This window comes from Merops nubicus, unplaced genomic scaffold, assembly GCF_000691845.1.
Source record: "Merops nubicus isolate BGI_N331 unplaced genomic scaffold, ASM69184v1 scaffold7609, whole genome shotgun sequence".
NCBI classification, from domain to species: domain Eukaryota; kingdom Metazoa; phylum Chordata; class Aves; order Coraciiformes; family Meropidae; genus Merops; species Merops nubicus.
In genome coordinates this window covers 5685-21667 of record NW_008632979.1, presented here as the reverse complement: position 1 = coordinate 21667, position 15983 = coordinate 5685, and the positions used below count along the sequence as shown (strand labels likewise).

Below are 15983 nucleotides of genomic sequence, written 5' to 3'. Positions count from 1 at the left end.
ATTTCCCCCCTGCTTTAATTTTTCCACATTGATATCTTTGTGAAACACTTGCCAAGGACAAACCACTTCAGGTTCATCCATAAGATATGACAGATTTTCATTTGTTTATACTAAGAAGAATTTGTTCTCTTTACAAGGAGTATTTCTAAACAAAACTGACAGAAAAACAAAAAATAAGAAATATGTACCACATGCCTGATTTGTAAACAGAACTGAGTGTTCCTTTCACAGAAAGCTCACTGAAAGTGCTACCTAACAACAGTGGCAAAACAACTCTCATCCTCCTACCATTAGAGTGTACAAGATTCTGTTCTCATCACATTTCAGACTTGGAAACACATTAGCTGCTGCTCCAAATTATGTTTAATATTGGAGACTTTGGTTATATGGCAGAAAGTAAAGCTTTTATAACAAGCGTTAATTGGGTCAAGTTACATATTGCCAATTGATTCTTTCATCCATGACACTGCAGCTACTGAATGCTGACAAGTCAGTGGTTTTCTTTCCTGAAAGCACAGAAGGAATGACCATGAAGAAGAATGCTGAAGATAAAGTCAACTGCACATTCTCTCATGACTTCCTCATCTATTCTAATTGAAATTTTGATGTGGAAAACAAGAAATAAAATATAACAATTTATGAAGTCTCTAAGAGGATAAAATTTCTTTTTTTCTGAATTATTGTGTTCTGTTCTTCATATCTCACAATGCCAAATGGCAGCTGTTTCAGGGAAGGGATCAATTACTGCTCTCCATGAAATAATTTAAACCATATATTTTTATACTTTTCTCTGTAAAAAACAAATACTTGTACTGCTCTGCAAACAAAGTGTACAAAACATGACGTTTTTGAAGTACGCCAGTATAAGTGGAGTATTGTCCTCTTCTGTTACTGTTATGAAGTTATAATATAGATGAACATTCAAGACATGGCAATATTCAAATGAGTTATAGTGAAGTGCCTTTTATCATGAACTACTAATTATGTGATGGGATTTCTCTTTGGTTATTTCCTGTTACAAAACATCTCCTTTTACTTCTAGATTTATAGAAGTAAATTCTAGGGAGAGTTCTCAGCACACTAAAATTATCAAAGGGGTATCTGGAATGCACTTTTTTTCATGCTGAGACCACAAGCATTCAAACACATTTTGAAGTTTCTTTGACCTAAGAAGCTTCAGGTCACACAAAGGACAGGCAGGTAGAGCAACAGTGGTTACAAAACGTGAGGAGACTGTCAGATGGGAGATGGGGTTACTGACAGGTTAGATACAGTGGAGAACAACTGGTGCTCAAGACAACAGCTCTACTTCACAGTGCGGGGACAGGAAAGGGGCTTCACAGGGTGGGTCACTGGCCAACGAGCAAAACTTAACTTTCAGGTTTCACATTTCTCTTCTATACAGACGTTTGGGACATATTTGCAAAATAGAAATACAGATCAACTCTATTAGCTGTTTGAAAAGGCCAAGTTTTCAAGTCAGCTCTCTTTTCTTTGCTCTAGAAATGACCAATCCCACTCACACCATTTCAGAGTATGTCCTTTAGAGACTACTGCTGGCACAGCTAAGTCTGCACAAACACCACTACCAGTGGCTATGCCTGCATCAGCAAGCAGTGTGGCTCAGCAGGAGGGGCACCATGGGTGCTGAGGCCTTGAGACGCACAGCACATAGGTGAGGGATTTTAATAAGGATTAGCTCTATTTTTATCCCAAGGACTAACTATCCATTAATTTTTGGAGCATATCTTCATGTTCATTTGCATGTCCAAATAAAATCCAATTCATATGGTCTGAGAATTCACAGCATGAATCAAAAAGTACAGTAAGAGGGAACATTTAAAAGTGCGCTGCAGGTCTGAATTCACTTGCTGTCACAGATACATCCAAAGAATTACTTCAAATAGTACCTTAACAATTTCCTCGCCACTGACATGTCTCAGTCTTCCTAGAATATCCATCACACGATCTGGGTAAGCTTTCCACTTCAATAGGGCGAGCAAATCCACTGCAGAACAGTGAGAGAAAGAGCTAGAATCCATACACAGAGAAGAATGGCAGCCCCAGACCTGCCACAGATTCATTATGTTACACTCCTGCTTCTGGTGCAGTTCACACTTCTCAGAAAACAAAAATAAAATAAAAGGGAAAACAAGAAGGAAAACATGGAGTAATTCTAATACTACTGACAGAGAAATGAATGGAGGAATGGTAAAGTACTGTAAAAGGAGAGAAGACTGCAAAATTTTCCCTATGTGACTTGACACTGCACTGTGGACAATCTACTTTTGTCTTCCTGTACTTCAGGGACATTGCCAATAATTTTTTTATCGACTTAGTAACTCCATAAAAACTGAACAAAAACTTTGGATTATGTAGAAGTGCTAACATTCAATTCTTTGTTCTTCAATCATTTAATGAAAATTAACTTGGCTTTAACATATTACCCTTCTCTTGCGCTTACACTAAGTTTCATGCCTGGAGCTTCTCTGCCATCTGTCAATATCCTTATTTCCTAAAAAATCCCAGTTTAGTAAAATAAACAGAGCACAACATACCCATCTTAGCTCTCTTCTCCATAACCCCTGTTGCCTTGGGGAATTTTGAAGGACCAGCTACTTACCATTCTGGGTCAGTTTAGTAGAAGAAAGCTGCGTGGAGACCGAAAAGGTCTCTTTGGTGCTGCGCTGGAAGATGAGGCTGGAAGGGATGTTGGGGCAGCCATTGTAGTCCTCTTTGCAGCACGGCAGCCCCAGGTACAGTGCGTGATTGTTAAACGTGCTGTTCTCATCACACTGCAGGGACAGGACAAGAAACAGAACTGTACCTTGTCTGTCCCATTCCACTCACATACACCCTGACAGCAGCTGCCCAACACTACTTTTAGAGTGCAAAAGAGATATATATAGTATCTCTTTATTATCAATATTATAATAAATATTTTATATTAATCTTTTGAGTGCATAAGAACATCTCTAAGAAGAGCTGCGCTTGCCACCTTCAGGGCCTGTGCAGCCACAAAACAGACCCAGCTTTAGAAAGTGAGGCCTCCTAACCACTGACTCTTTAGAAATTATCATCATCATCTTCTAACTGTCCACAGTAGTGTCATTGGCTGAAAATCATGCTGAGGAAATAAATCAAGGTAAATCAGCAGGAAGAAAAAAACCCAAACAATCCCCCAAGCCCCTTGATACAGACGTGCCAAGCTGCAGCATTGTAATGTGAGGCATTGGAAGCACAGCATTGTTTCATCATATAAAGGCACAAAGTAATGCCATTTTACTAATTTTTACCAGCCAATAAGGCTGGTAAAAGTGCTGAATGCTTATGAACCCTAGCACGTCTGAATTCAAAATGGATAGGATTAACAGAAGAGAAATGATCACTACCTGAAAAGGTAAGCTGTACCTAGAATAGAAGGCTGCATCCCCACCTAGTCATGTGAGTCTGAATTTATAAAATTTTGAAGCTACTATTAATCTATTCCTCATATATCTCTAATAAGGTGGAAAAAAGAATGTAATGACATTACTTATTTAAACTGAAGCAGAGATGAGTAGGTGAAAAGTCTGCAGTGAAAAATCAGTACCTTATAAACATAAAGCTCATGGATATCATCTGACAAGGTAGTGCCATCATCTCTCATCAATGGGGTGAATGCAAAACCGAAGAGCTTCTTTTCTCCCTTGTCTTTTGCTGTATCAAGAGATGGAAATAAGGAAGCATAGATGTACATGTTCTTTTTGTCCATGTATACAATGAGGTTACTCACTAACTCCTCTGCAGGCCTCACAAAAAGCATGCAGGTTACATAAGAATCAACATATACTGCACTATGTCTCATTTTGTGCAAATGATTGACAAGCCTCAAAAAAAAGACAAACATGCCAAACAGTAAAATACAAAATATACATGCTGTAAAGGAAAATTTCTACAGGAAAACACAGCAAAAGGACAGCAGGGGAGAAAATCTACGAAATTTTTTGCCCTGCACCGATTGTTCACAATGTTTTTAATGTGCTGTTTCATAAACGTAGAACCTGGCTAATGAGCGGTGCACCTTCGCTGTACTTTAGGCTGCCCTTTTCGTGCTTTCTATCCAGTATCAGCCTCACCCAAATATTAACCGCCAGTGGAAAGACCTCAGCTTTTTGGGATTTCTCTTGGTTGTATTTTGCACTCACTGGAGCAATGTCTGAACTCAAACCGGAGGTGGGAGCCACGGAATCTGTCTATAGGGATGGGCAGCTTGATGATTTCACCCCATCGAGGGCTGTTATTGTGATAAAGGACAAAAGAATGGTATGCACTCCTGCTCGGCTCTCCTGAGCCCAGGCTGATGCAGTCCTGGAACAAAACAAAACAATTTAAAAGACATCACATCACTACAGATGAGTCATGTTATTACATGGTGATAACCTTTATATAAATCATATCTTTCTGTAGACATATAGGAAGAGTCAGAAGCAGAAACTCAGACATGATGAGATCTGAAACTTTTGAAGAGATCTTTAAACTGTGGTTTGACTCAAAGGATTAACCAGGAGACCTATGTTACTGAATGAACTCCAGTAACTTGAATTATTATCTAAGGTAGGTTTTCTATCAAGCATAAATAGATAAAAAAAAAAAAAACAAACATAAATCCAAATATACAGAAATGAGTCCAAAAAAAAAAAAAAGGACCATCACTGGTACCATTAGACTTTTCTGAAAATACCACAGAATTAGAGTTCTGCTTCAGTATCTCTTTAGAAGTGCTTCCTGAACTTTTCAAGGTCTTAAAAGTGTTGATCTTTTGAAACTACAACCATCCAGCCTCACCAAGTATCCCAGAAAATTCTGATCAGGTTACTTCATAAGTAGCAAGCAAATAATTTCTGTTGAATAGTCATCACCTAAAAAAAATAATGAGATCTAAATTTCTGCTTTTAGATAGAAAAAGCCCAGAGATCTTGACCAATCCATGTATTCTCAAAATAGAGATGAAGAAAAACATGAACTGATACTATTTAGGAAACACAGAAACCCTTGCCGAGAACACAAGTGAAATAAGTTAGAAGAAAGACCTGAAATAAGGACAGTAAGAAGTCCTTTGTAATGAAGACATGGAGCAGGAAGCATATTGGTTTTTTATGTAAGCATTAACCCATGTTTTAGGCCCAGCACTTAAAAAGTGATCCAAAGAGATACAACATCTTATAAAACGATGCAGAAAAAAAGACAGAGATTCTTCACTTTTAGCATCTCTAAGGATAATGAAGCCAGGAAGAAACAGAAGCTAAACAGACCCAGAACAACACATGCAATATAAATTCTGATGTAAAAATACCCCACATGGAATATTATCATGACAAGAACAGTTATTTCTCCAAGGCACCTCTGTATTCTATCCCAAGAAAACACCGACAATGTTGATCAAGTCAAGTATGCCCCACTAACCAGGCCCAGTTGGTTCAGGCTGTGCTAATATCCTTCTGGCTTCAAGAAAGTTGAGAATTTGTGAAGGAGCCCAAAAAGAAAGTAAAGTTCTCTGGAATTTCGGGATTCAATGCAAGAATAGCCTCCCTGTTCAGAGATTCATTATAAAGGCTCTAATCTGAACTAAGTGACTGTAATATACATTCACAGAAGTCCTCTCAAGTCCCAGTAACCATATGGCATGTGCCACTATCCCAAGCTAAAGGTGACTCCTTTAATACTGCAGCAAGAATTCACTGCTGCAGATAGTAACAGGTTGGGGTGAGAGCAGTGGTGGCAGTACTAAAAACCCAAATGCCTACAATATCCAGTATCCCAGTTATATTTTATAATACGAGTAACTTGCTGGGCTTCCACACAGCAATTCTGAAACCTTGTTCTGTGTCAGGTTCTTAAGAGAAAGCATTTGAAAGTATCTGTATTTCTTCTGCAAGGCACAGTAAAATTTCAAATTTTTATATGAGCATTTTTCTATTGCCTCAAAAAATTCCCTTCCTTGGCAGACAAATGGTCAGTCTTTGAATGCTGTTTCATGCTATAAACTTTAAATAAATGACTAAGCGAAGAGTTTTGCCTTATGATTGTTAACCTGGTTTCTATGTGTTCATGCTACAATCTAGAGCCTGAGGAGGGAGGATTGTTTCATTTGGAATGGTAATCTGCAAAACAGAAATATGAATCTAGCTTCTGTACACATAGTTGCTGTGAGACTGATACGTAGAGGTGAATTAGGGGGCAGAGGCAAGCAAGGGAAGTTAAACTAGTAAAAGCATCAGATAATAATCTTATCACTTGAGGTATGCCTCGCAGTTAACTAGATATTCCTGCTACTGGAACAGAAAAAAGTAGTAAGAAATGTCAAGTGGTTTTGTTTGTTTGTTTGTTTTTATCTTTTCAGAATATATTGAAAGATACTGACAATTGAGTAAAGGGAAATTTTGAAAAGGAAATACTCATTGTCACTCTGAACGGTACTGTATTCTGGGAATGATTCCACTGCTTTCAACAGAACTATTTCTGGACCAATATATACTCAAAAGCAGTAAGGATTTGAGACAGACTATTCTCATTAACACTGTGTATAGTTTTTCTAAGTCTTCACTAAGGCATAATTCAGATTTGAATTGTGCTGCTGGCCAGGAGAAGTTCAGAGATTTTATTCTAAAATCAGATTAAAATTTTGTGGCCATTTCCCTACCATACTGTCCAACTCACACTTTCTCACTTGGTGGCCTTGGCTTTGGAAAGGCCACAGGTCAGGAACAGTAAAGGACATTTCAACCACGAACAGTAGCGCTTTCGGGTCAGTGATTGAACTTTTGGTGTTCTGCCCATACTATTGTAAACTAGGGAGTTTTTAAATTGGCTTCTCTACTATATCACCTACTGGAAGTTATTAAATTACTGCTATAATTAGAGAAATGAAATGAAAGAAATAGCTACACTTGACTGTGAAAGCAACCTCAGGTCATGGAAGTTATCGTTCAAGGGATAGGGAACCCACACAAAGCAATTCCCTTCAGTACTTCCCCAAGCCCTATGCAATATACACCTTATCCTTAACATTTACACTAAAAGGTTATGAGACTCCTCTTGTTGCACTCTTCTGTCTTTTTTAAAAATTATGCCAAATGACTGAAATGAAAGCCCTGATCTAGCAGTCTCTTTACAGCTGCTTCATCTAGGAATTAAATTATTCTGTCTTTAGGCAAGACCCATTCCCTTCTAATGGGAAACGTCAGGTCATCACACACTGCTCGAGGTCTCCATACCAAAGATTACATAAACTTGATGGTAGCAGTGGAAAAAAAGCCACTTAGGGTTTAAAAACAAATTCTTAATATGAAAAGTAAACCAGTATCTACCTAGTGGCATACTAACCCATAACCCAGCCTAACAGACCTGTATTAGGTTTTAGGAAAATGTGTACCTAGACTTTCCTAAACCCACTGCACAGGGGGGATGGCTGGAACTGGTGGAGCTCTTTGTTCTCAGAGCTTTTTACCTAAAGCATGGGATGATTCTGAGCACAAACTCTGCCTGTATTTTACAACCAAAATCTGCACTCTGAAAGTTGAGACAAACTGGAAATCTACAGTTTAAGGAGCTGAATTGATACAATTTTCAGGGCATTTCTACAGACTTAAAAGCAGCCATGTACGCTTAATAGACTCAATTGTCTTCTACCAGGATAAGGATGTTACGATCAAATGATAAGATAACCCACTAAGTTAGAAGCAATTCCAGACAGCTGTCTCATTTGCTTTAACTTTGAGAGATGAATTTGCAGAATTTTTAAATCATGTAGAAACTATGAAACTATGGCAGTGATTAAAAAAGGGCAGACATGATTTATTTGCAAACTTAATTCTAGGTAGCTGCTGCCTTCTCTTATGTGTATGTGATTATTCCTTCAAATTGTCATTTGGCACTTTTGAACCATATCTCTATATTTGGTTCAACTGATACTCCATTTTAGCTGTTATTTTGCTACTTCTTTTCTGCAGTTAAGAGAGAATACAAATTACCTAAGTAGCAAGGAGTTCAAATTAAAGGGAAGTACAATTTCTGTTGTCCTTGATGGCCCTTTTATTTTTCAGTAGCTATGACAGCTTATACCTTTGAGTATTTCCTGTGTAGAAAAGTTCTATTGTCTGCATGTTTGAAATACAGTGGGGATCTTAAGTATCAATAGACTTCATGAACCAAAGATCTCCCTGAGGTAAATCAAGTATCTTTGTTGCTTTGGCTGCAAATATACAGAGTAGCAAAAAAATAACAACTAGTATAAAGATTTTCTTTTAAATATGTAGTTTAAATTTCAAAAGCACAAAAGATCCTTTCTATGTAAAGTCTTTCCTTTATGACAAATGTTCACCTGATTTTCTTCTAATAGGACTGACCACCGTTTACTATTCTTTGTTTGCGGCACGTCTGTCCATTCCCCCAGGTACAGCCCTGAAGTACTGTTACAGCAGTTGTAACAAGTAAGGGTAAGAAAAAAAAATAACTCAGTATCTGTGAATGACCACTCCGACCGAAACCACTGAAGTTAAGACTGATATTGAAATTATATGGCTTTTATACTTACACATTAGCCACGGTTACAGTACAATTAGTTACCATTATGTACATTAGCATTTGAGGAAGCTGATAGTGAAGTCTGGAGGGTAAAGACCTACACTAGTCTTTGGCAAACGGCTGTGAAATAAAGTGATGATTAAACATATGCCAGTCAATTTGAAAGGTATGCCTAATGCAATTAAACAGCAGAGGACTGGGATCTTTCTTCTGCAACAGTTCTGAGCATAAACCAGCTCCTTCCAAGAGGTATCCCTTACTGTTAATAAAATCTCAAGCAATTGTAGCAATAAATGAAAAGTTCTCCTTTCAAATAAACAAATCAGACTGTGACAATGAATTTGGTAAACAAGCACATTAGTGTGAGACTTGTACGATCATTGCTACAAAGGACTTTTTTTTGCAGTGGAGGTAAAAAAAGTAAGGTAGGGTGAAGTTATGATCAATACGTTTTAATGCAGCCATTTCTCCACCTCTGACAGATTTTTATGTTGAAATGCTTCCTGTTTACTTGTCTGTCCTCACACCCTCCAACCTCCCACAAAGCTGACTTATCTACCTTCTTCTCTTCAATAACACTAAAAGCAAGAAAAAGAGGAAGAAAGAAAAGCATCAAACAACACCATGCACAGCTGGAATGGAGCCATCCCAGATTTTGGAAATAAGGCTACTAAAATTTGTTTTCCTAAACTACATTCGGTACCACAACTCCAGCAACCGAGATTTAAAAGTCTCTCTTCTAATCACATTTCATCATGTTGTATGACACACATTATTTAATTTTAGATATTTCTCCTATACTCTTCAGTTTTCTGACTAATTTTTTCTCTGACTACAGTTACTCTAAATTTTCCTTTTTGCTGTAGTTACTGACATATTTTGAAATCACATAAGCTTTTCAGTTTATGAATATTTTCTTCAAGTCCCCTATTCCCATATAAAGTGCTCCAAATCCTTTCAAATTTGTAACTGACCCCTTCCTTCATTGTAATATATGGTTTCAAAACTTGTGTTTTGTTAAACTTTTAGTTTAGCACTTCCCTTTCATCAGAGACAACAAAACAAGAACAACACAGAGCAACCTGAAGGTCAGAGGAAATGGGCACTTACCTTCAAGATTTCTCCATCTGCATAGAGTACATACATGGTCACTTCAATGTTCTTCTGCACACTCTTCCCACCTCTTTCGAAGTCTCCCTTCTCTAATGTCAGGTACAAGTCGTTGCGTATGTCACCTACAAGAAGACAACAGAGTAACACACTTCAATTCAACATGGAGGACTCGGTGCCTGGGAGTGACATATTTTGATTCTGCAAGACTATGGCTGATGCCCAAATCATTCCAAGCAGCAAGTTAATTGTTAATAAAGATGAACATTTTAATATCAGTGAGTAAAATCAGACCATAGTTAGTAATGCCTTTGTTAAATGTGAACTTGGAATCAATACTTGGTTTTATTATGTAAGTGGGGAAGGGAGAAAACCCTACTACTCTGTCTAGTTAGCAGATTTGGAAGTATCAGGCTAAGCCTGACAAAACAACATTAAACATCAGACTTCCTATTTCCAATGTGTTTCACAAAAAATACGTATTTTTCTGAAGATCAACAGAAAATTATGTTCACTTGGCTCTTCAAGTATTTTCTATGTCCTCATAATTTCTTTTCATCACAACAACAAAATAAAAGCAGCCTTTTTGGAAACCTAGCTGTAATTCAGTTCAGAAGGATTAAGGAGGATTTTTTTTTTTTTTGGCTAGATTTCTGGCTAGCCTCTGATATCCATATGCATGAATAAAAGAAAGTAGGCAGCATGGACACTTGCCAATTTCTCACTACCTCATTTTCAAGAGCTTTCAGAGTAAATGCCTTAATTTCAGAAATACAAATGTTAACGTCTACCTCAGCATCATTATCCTAAGTTTGACAGATTCTTACTCCCTTTTTTTTTTTTTTTTTTTTTTTAATTAAAGAATCTGATGTGGGAAACTCTACTTTCAAAACTACCGCAGTGAGTTCTAAAGCATGCACCAAAAGGATAGTAGCACCGATTTTTCTGGAATATTTAGTTACTGTCACCATTTCACGATGGCTCAGCAATTTTTTTTATTTGTTTGCCACAAAGACGAGGATACTAAAGGTCAGCGTATAAAAATAAAAAAAAAAACACAATCAAAAAATTAAACCCTTTCAAGGGAAGTATTTTGTTAAGAAGCCTCAAGACACTAAAAAACGAAGTAATGGAATGGTTATCCAGCAAAGCAGAGGCTCCTTGAATGTCTGATTTCTTCCACCCCAGTACCTGGAGAAGCTGATGGAGTTAAATCTGTTTATTAAACACAAGCACAATGAAATAGGCAGCATTTGCTTTCAGGCAGTGAGGGATATCTTTTTGTGGCTGTCAAAGGAGCACTTCAAGTTCCTCTTGAAGTCTATAACTCCACAGAATTTGTTCCTCAGTCTACTGTAGGGCCAAACAATAGAAGCTTTCAGTCCTGTCTTCAGTTTTTTTCATCAAAGAATAGTCACAAAATGCAAGACTCCACAGTCCACAACAACTAAGAAAATTATCTGTGCCTTTCACTGATTTCAAACTGCAGCCAAACTACCAGTATGCGGAGTATAGTGGTATCAAGAAAATACAAAACCCTTCATCAAAAGGCAATTTAAGTAGGGACTTTTGTTTTGAAAACCCTCGTGCTTAACAGACTTCATCCTTTTTTTGCAGCAGTTTGCACAATGAAGGGAAAAAGTTTCAATTTGTACGGTATAACTCTTAATAGACTTTAATTGTACTCACTATAATTAGCATTTTGGAGCTTCCTATTTATGACCTCTTTTCCGCAAGACAGCTGGCTACAAAAAGTCTAATGTCAGATTGCAAATAATTTTCCAGCCTAAATTAAAGGCAGCACTTGGTTATATATAGTATCTTATCTTCCATTAAGCTTAACAGGAGCGATATTACTTCACTAATTAAAAAAATGCCTTTGGGTTGGGGGGTAGAGGAATCTAAAAACCAGTGGATTTGCATCAAAATGAAAGAAAAGAGAAGTAAAGGGGAAGAGTATTTTAGTGAAGTATAACGGTGCACCTTCTGTAAAAATATTGTCTATTGAATCTTAAAAAAAACAGAAAAGGTTACACATTCTGAAAACAGGAAAGTAAATGTATCTAGCAAAGACAAAAATCACTTAATTATCAGGTATGGAGTACATCAGTTTTTTGAAAATCTGGACTTGAGACTACAAACTCAAACGCTTCTGTTTATGTCAGTGAAAACAACCTTATTACAAAGAAGTACCTCCTTGTCCCAACCTATTAGTTAACTACATCTCTTGCTGAGTCCTCCTCACAAGCCATTTTTTTTCTCCAGCTGCTACTGGTTTTGAGGGGTTTGAGTTCATATGTACCAATGGGCTACACAGAAACTAGAGCAAATGCCTGAACACAGGCATTCTATTAAAAGTTTTGAGTGTGCAAACTACAAGGGTAAAGAAAAACCTCTGCATGCCCCCCAAGTGCACGAACAACCGGGATCACACAGGCCTCACATCTTCACAGACAGAGCAGTGCTGATTATAAAACTGGGTTAGCTGCACCCTCCTATCATTAGTACAGGAATAAAAAATGCTAGAAGGCTAGTGGGCCAGAAGTATTTATAGACTAAAACCTGCAGATGACATTTTAAGCTGCGGCCTCTTTGTGTTGGATGCATGTCAAGGATGAAGTGAAAACCTAATCAAGAGTTTTCAGAATGGCATTTGTTTTAAAGCACATCTCTCGACAATTGTTTTCAATTTAAAACCAAATGTCAACGGCTTTTTAGCATGAAATACAAGCAGTTCTAACATATGTGGTCACTAATTCTTTATGAAATGTCTTGAAGTATTTTTCACAATAATAAATAAATATTTTCTGATGTGTTATGCAGCTCTTCTGTTACCCTCCCTTCACCTTTATGGGGGTTTTGGTTTGTTTTAACCTATTTACAAAGCCTTATGCCAAACGTACAACAGTTTAAATTATAAATCATCAATTATAGCTTTGAGGGATTTGCTTAAATTTAAATTAAATCCTCTCATACCACTTGAAACTATTTTAATAATAATGGAGAAAAAAGGAGTGGTGGAAAAGGCTACGTGAGCCATGTAGCTATTTTGTGTTTACAATATGAGGAAAAGTACTGAAAGACTTCCAAAGAGCTATTCATAATTTTTAAGACTTAATAACATTAAGTAGTCCAATGGCCACTAATTGTCTAGTAGTATCTCTTAGAATAAGTAGATTTATCCTGACAAGATTGTTATGTTTTCCACTAGAAGACTAACCAGTTACTTGAACTGGAATGAAGCAGCAATTTACAGAAACTGTGTTTTATCTAACACCTTTTATTAGGGGATCCTAAGAGATTTTGTACACTAAGGACAGGAATGGTACCTGTTCTATACAGGTGACTACCGCCATCAAAAGAAGGTTACATAATTGGCATAAGTTCCTGAAGGAGAAAGAGGCAAATAAATCTCTGACATCTTGATTGTAGCAAATTTGTTTTCTAACAAATCAGTGTTCTATGACTGTGAACTTGTAAAGGACACCTAACATATCCCTGTAAGCAGGGAAAAAGTGACAGCTGACAACACTCAGGATGTGCAGGTCTAGTTTCAAGTACCTTGGTAAAATAACTATTTATCCAGAGGGAAAAACAAATTTTTAAACTGAAACTTCAGTCCTTTACAATTTAAGTAGCCAATGACATAAAAAACAATGTATCTATACAAATTAGTATTTATGTCTGTGTTTGTTAAATTGTTGAGCTGGTCCTACTTACTTAAGGCCCAACCCTGTGATATCCTGTCTGGCTGACCCTCTAACATCACTGGGTTTAGCAGCTTTGTGAAAACACTGACATTTTACAGAAGAGTGCCAATAACGCCGAGAATGAAGAGGCAAGAGGAACACGCAGAGTATGTTCCACAATGGTTTATAAAGAAAAAACAAACCCATACATTTATGTCCTGTATATAAATTAACATCTCCATGACTAGATTAAATCAGCATCACCCCACGGACTTAAATGAAGACACAGCAGTTTAAACCACTGACGGCTTGACTCTGTGAGAGCCTCAGCCCAGCCAGTAATGAAGACCAGACAAACTATTAAATATAGGATACTTATGGCTGTATTTGTGCTGGCCCTTTACAATAATAACTACTGTTCCTTCTGGCCAAGAGTATCACATTGAAGCAGACCTTCCCTTGATGGCCAGCTCTCCCCTGCACGGGGGGGCCCTGCACAAGAGCAGGGTGCCCGTGACTGCACTCTGATCCCAAACAGCACACCCACGCCCTTGCCTCAACTGGCCACTTTTCAACACGGGTGAGGTTAACAGAACGATGCCACAGTGATGGACTAGAGGACAAAAAATGACAAAGTGCCCTGTACGGGAAGGGTCTCCAACACCCTACGGGCCTTGCTTCCTCCTGACCATTGTGGACTTGTCCTCGACCAGGTTTCAAAGGATTAAGAGTGCCAGGTCCCACACTGCACGGTTTTCCCTTGCTCTAACCACAAGGTCACTCTCGACCCTGGCGTACAACCCTGCAGTATTGCCTGCTGTATTCTTTGTGGCTGGTGTCATCAGATTGTCACTGGGCATCACATCAGATCCATTTCAGCAGTTTATTTCTCTGCTTGTCCACCAGTCAGTTGCTAATTTTTTTTAAGACAGTCTTGAAATAGTTACAGTATGCAACTATTAGCGGTATTGTGTGTAATAATACAGCAGCAAGGGGAAACAGAGCTTTTATCTACTGCCTGTACGGCAAATTAACTTTTTTCTATAAAGAGAACATTAGCAAGTTTAACTCTGTGTGTTCCTCTAGCTTTTGGTGAACAATTGTTTCCAGAAAAACGAACAAACAATAATTAGTAGATTATTGACTATTCATTGTTTGACTTCTGTGCATTGAAAAGAATTTACAGAATGCTCTTTTTAAATTCAATTATTTCCCTGAAATAATTTCCCCTTTCAACAGTGGGAAATTTAGTTTTAATACTTTTCTTTTCCTTACCTCCTCCAACTTCCCATTTCCACAAGTTTATCTACAACAAAAATACTTTTTTCCCCTTGAAAAAGCTTTTTTGGGACAATTCCTACATAACTATGTCTTTTAGTCTCATTGACTCCTGCCATGAACATTCTGATAATAGCTGATGGATTTCACCACATCCACTTCTTAATGTATTTTTGCCATGACTTTGTGCTCACTGACAGAACAGATGCTGAGATGTTTCTCACCGTTGCTACCCATTCATCTGTCATAGCCACTAAATTTGTCCGATACATTGTGGTATGAAGAGACTGACAAGATGAAGTCTATGCCTCTGTTACCACAGCTGCCCTATGATGTCATGATTTGCTATCTTTACCAATACCCAATATTCCATGAGAGCTATGAAAATGGGAAAAAGCAAGCAATAAGCAGACATTACACAGAAAAGCAGAAACTTACACCCAACTATCTTCATCTCTGCATCAGAAAGAAAGAGGAGAGGATAAAGGGAAAGGAAAGGGAGAGAAGCCAGGAAATTAAGACAAGGAGAGAGAAAAAAAGAGAAAGAAACATCACTCATAAGTAGAAGATGAAGCATGCACTTTTCATCAGAGGATCAAAGTAAAAGACAGAATACTTATCAGCACATGGGGGAGGGAAGGGATGTCCTTTGGGGAACTGACAAACGCCATGCCTATGCAATAGATTTCTGATCAGCAAGTTCTGTACACAAATAAAGTTGCAATCCAAAAGGCAAGCATCACATGCCTCATGGCTTCTATCTCTGGGGAAAGGTAAAATTGTCATGATCAGATGGACGGTCTTAAACCCAGTAGCAATGTAGAAATGAAAAAAAAAAAAAACAAAACCAAATACAAACTAACAAAAACCCACCACACCTCTTCACGAGGCTGTGACTGAATCCCTTCTGATTTGGACAAAAAAGAGAACAAAAGCCTTTATGATGGACTTCTCAGATCACATCACAGTAGGAAACAAAGAACATTTTATCTTTAGAAATGAAGACAGGCATGGTTATTTTGCAGAATATTAATTTTGCTCTGCATAACCATGCAAGATACAAGCACAGAAAGACTGTTTCACTTATTTCTTAATGATGACCAGCTCCCACTTATGCTGCACATCTCCAAATGAGGGAAAAACAGGGCTTGATACAGGAACTAGTGCTACTCTTTAGAAAATAAAATGAGATAGGAAAACTGTGATAAGATACAGCTACAGAATTTTAATGGTTAAGACATGTACATGTGAAAGGATTTCCTATTAAAAAAAGAAAATGTTAAAAACTCTGACCAAGAAGATTAATTTGAAATGCTAGAGCTGTTTACTTTTTAAAAAATA

General features: G+C 37.6%; 1 protein-coding gene across 1 annotated transcript in view; it reads right to left on the bottom strand.

The window, feature by feature from the left end:
* Positions 1-15983, bottom strand: part of LOC103780406 (dedicator of cytokinesis protein 3) — a gene marked incomplete at both ends in the record, with an annotated part of 42424 nt that overhangs the window by 23826 nt on the left and 2615 nt on the right. Inside the window, 5 exons of the mRNA XM_008948077.1 lie at positions 1911-2008; positions 2624-2795; positions 3593-3699; positions 4188-4350; positions 9676-9800. Of these exons, the coding sequence (XP_008946325.1) occupies positions 1911-2008; positions 2624-2795; positions 3593-3699; positions 4188-4350; positions 9676-9800 (665 nt within the window). The remainder of the gene's footprint in view (positions 1-1910; positions 2009-2623; positions 2796-3592; positions 3700-4187; positions 4351-9675; positions 9801-15983) is intronic.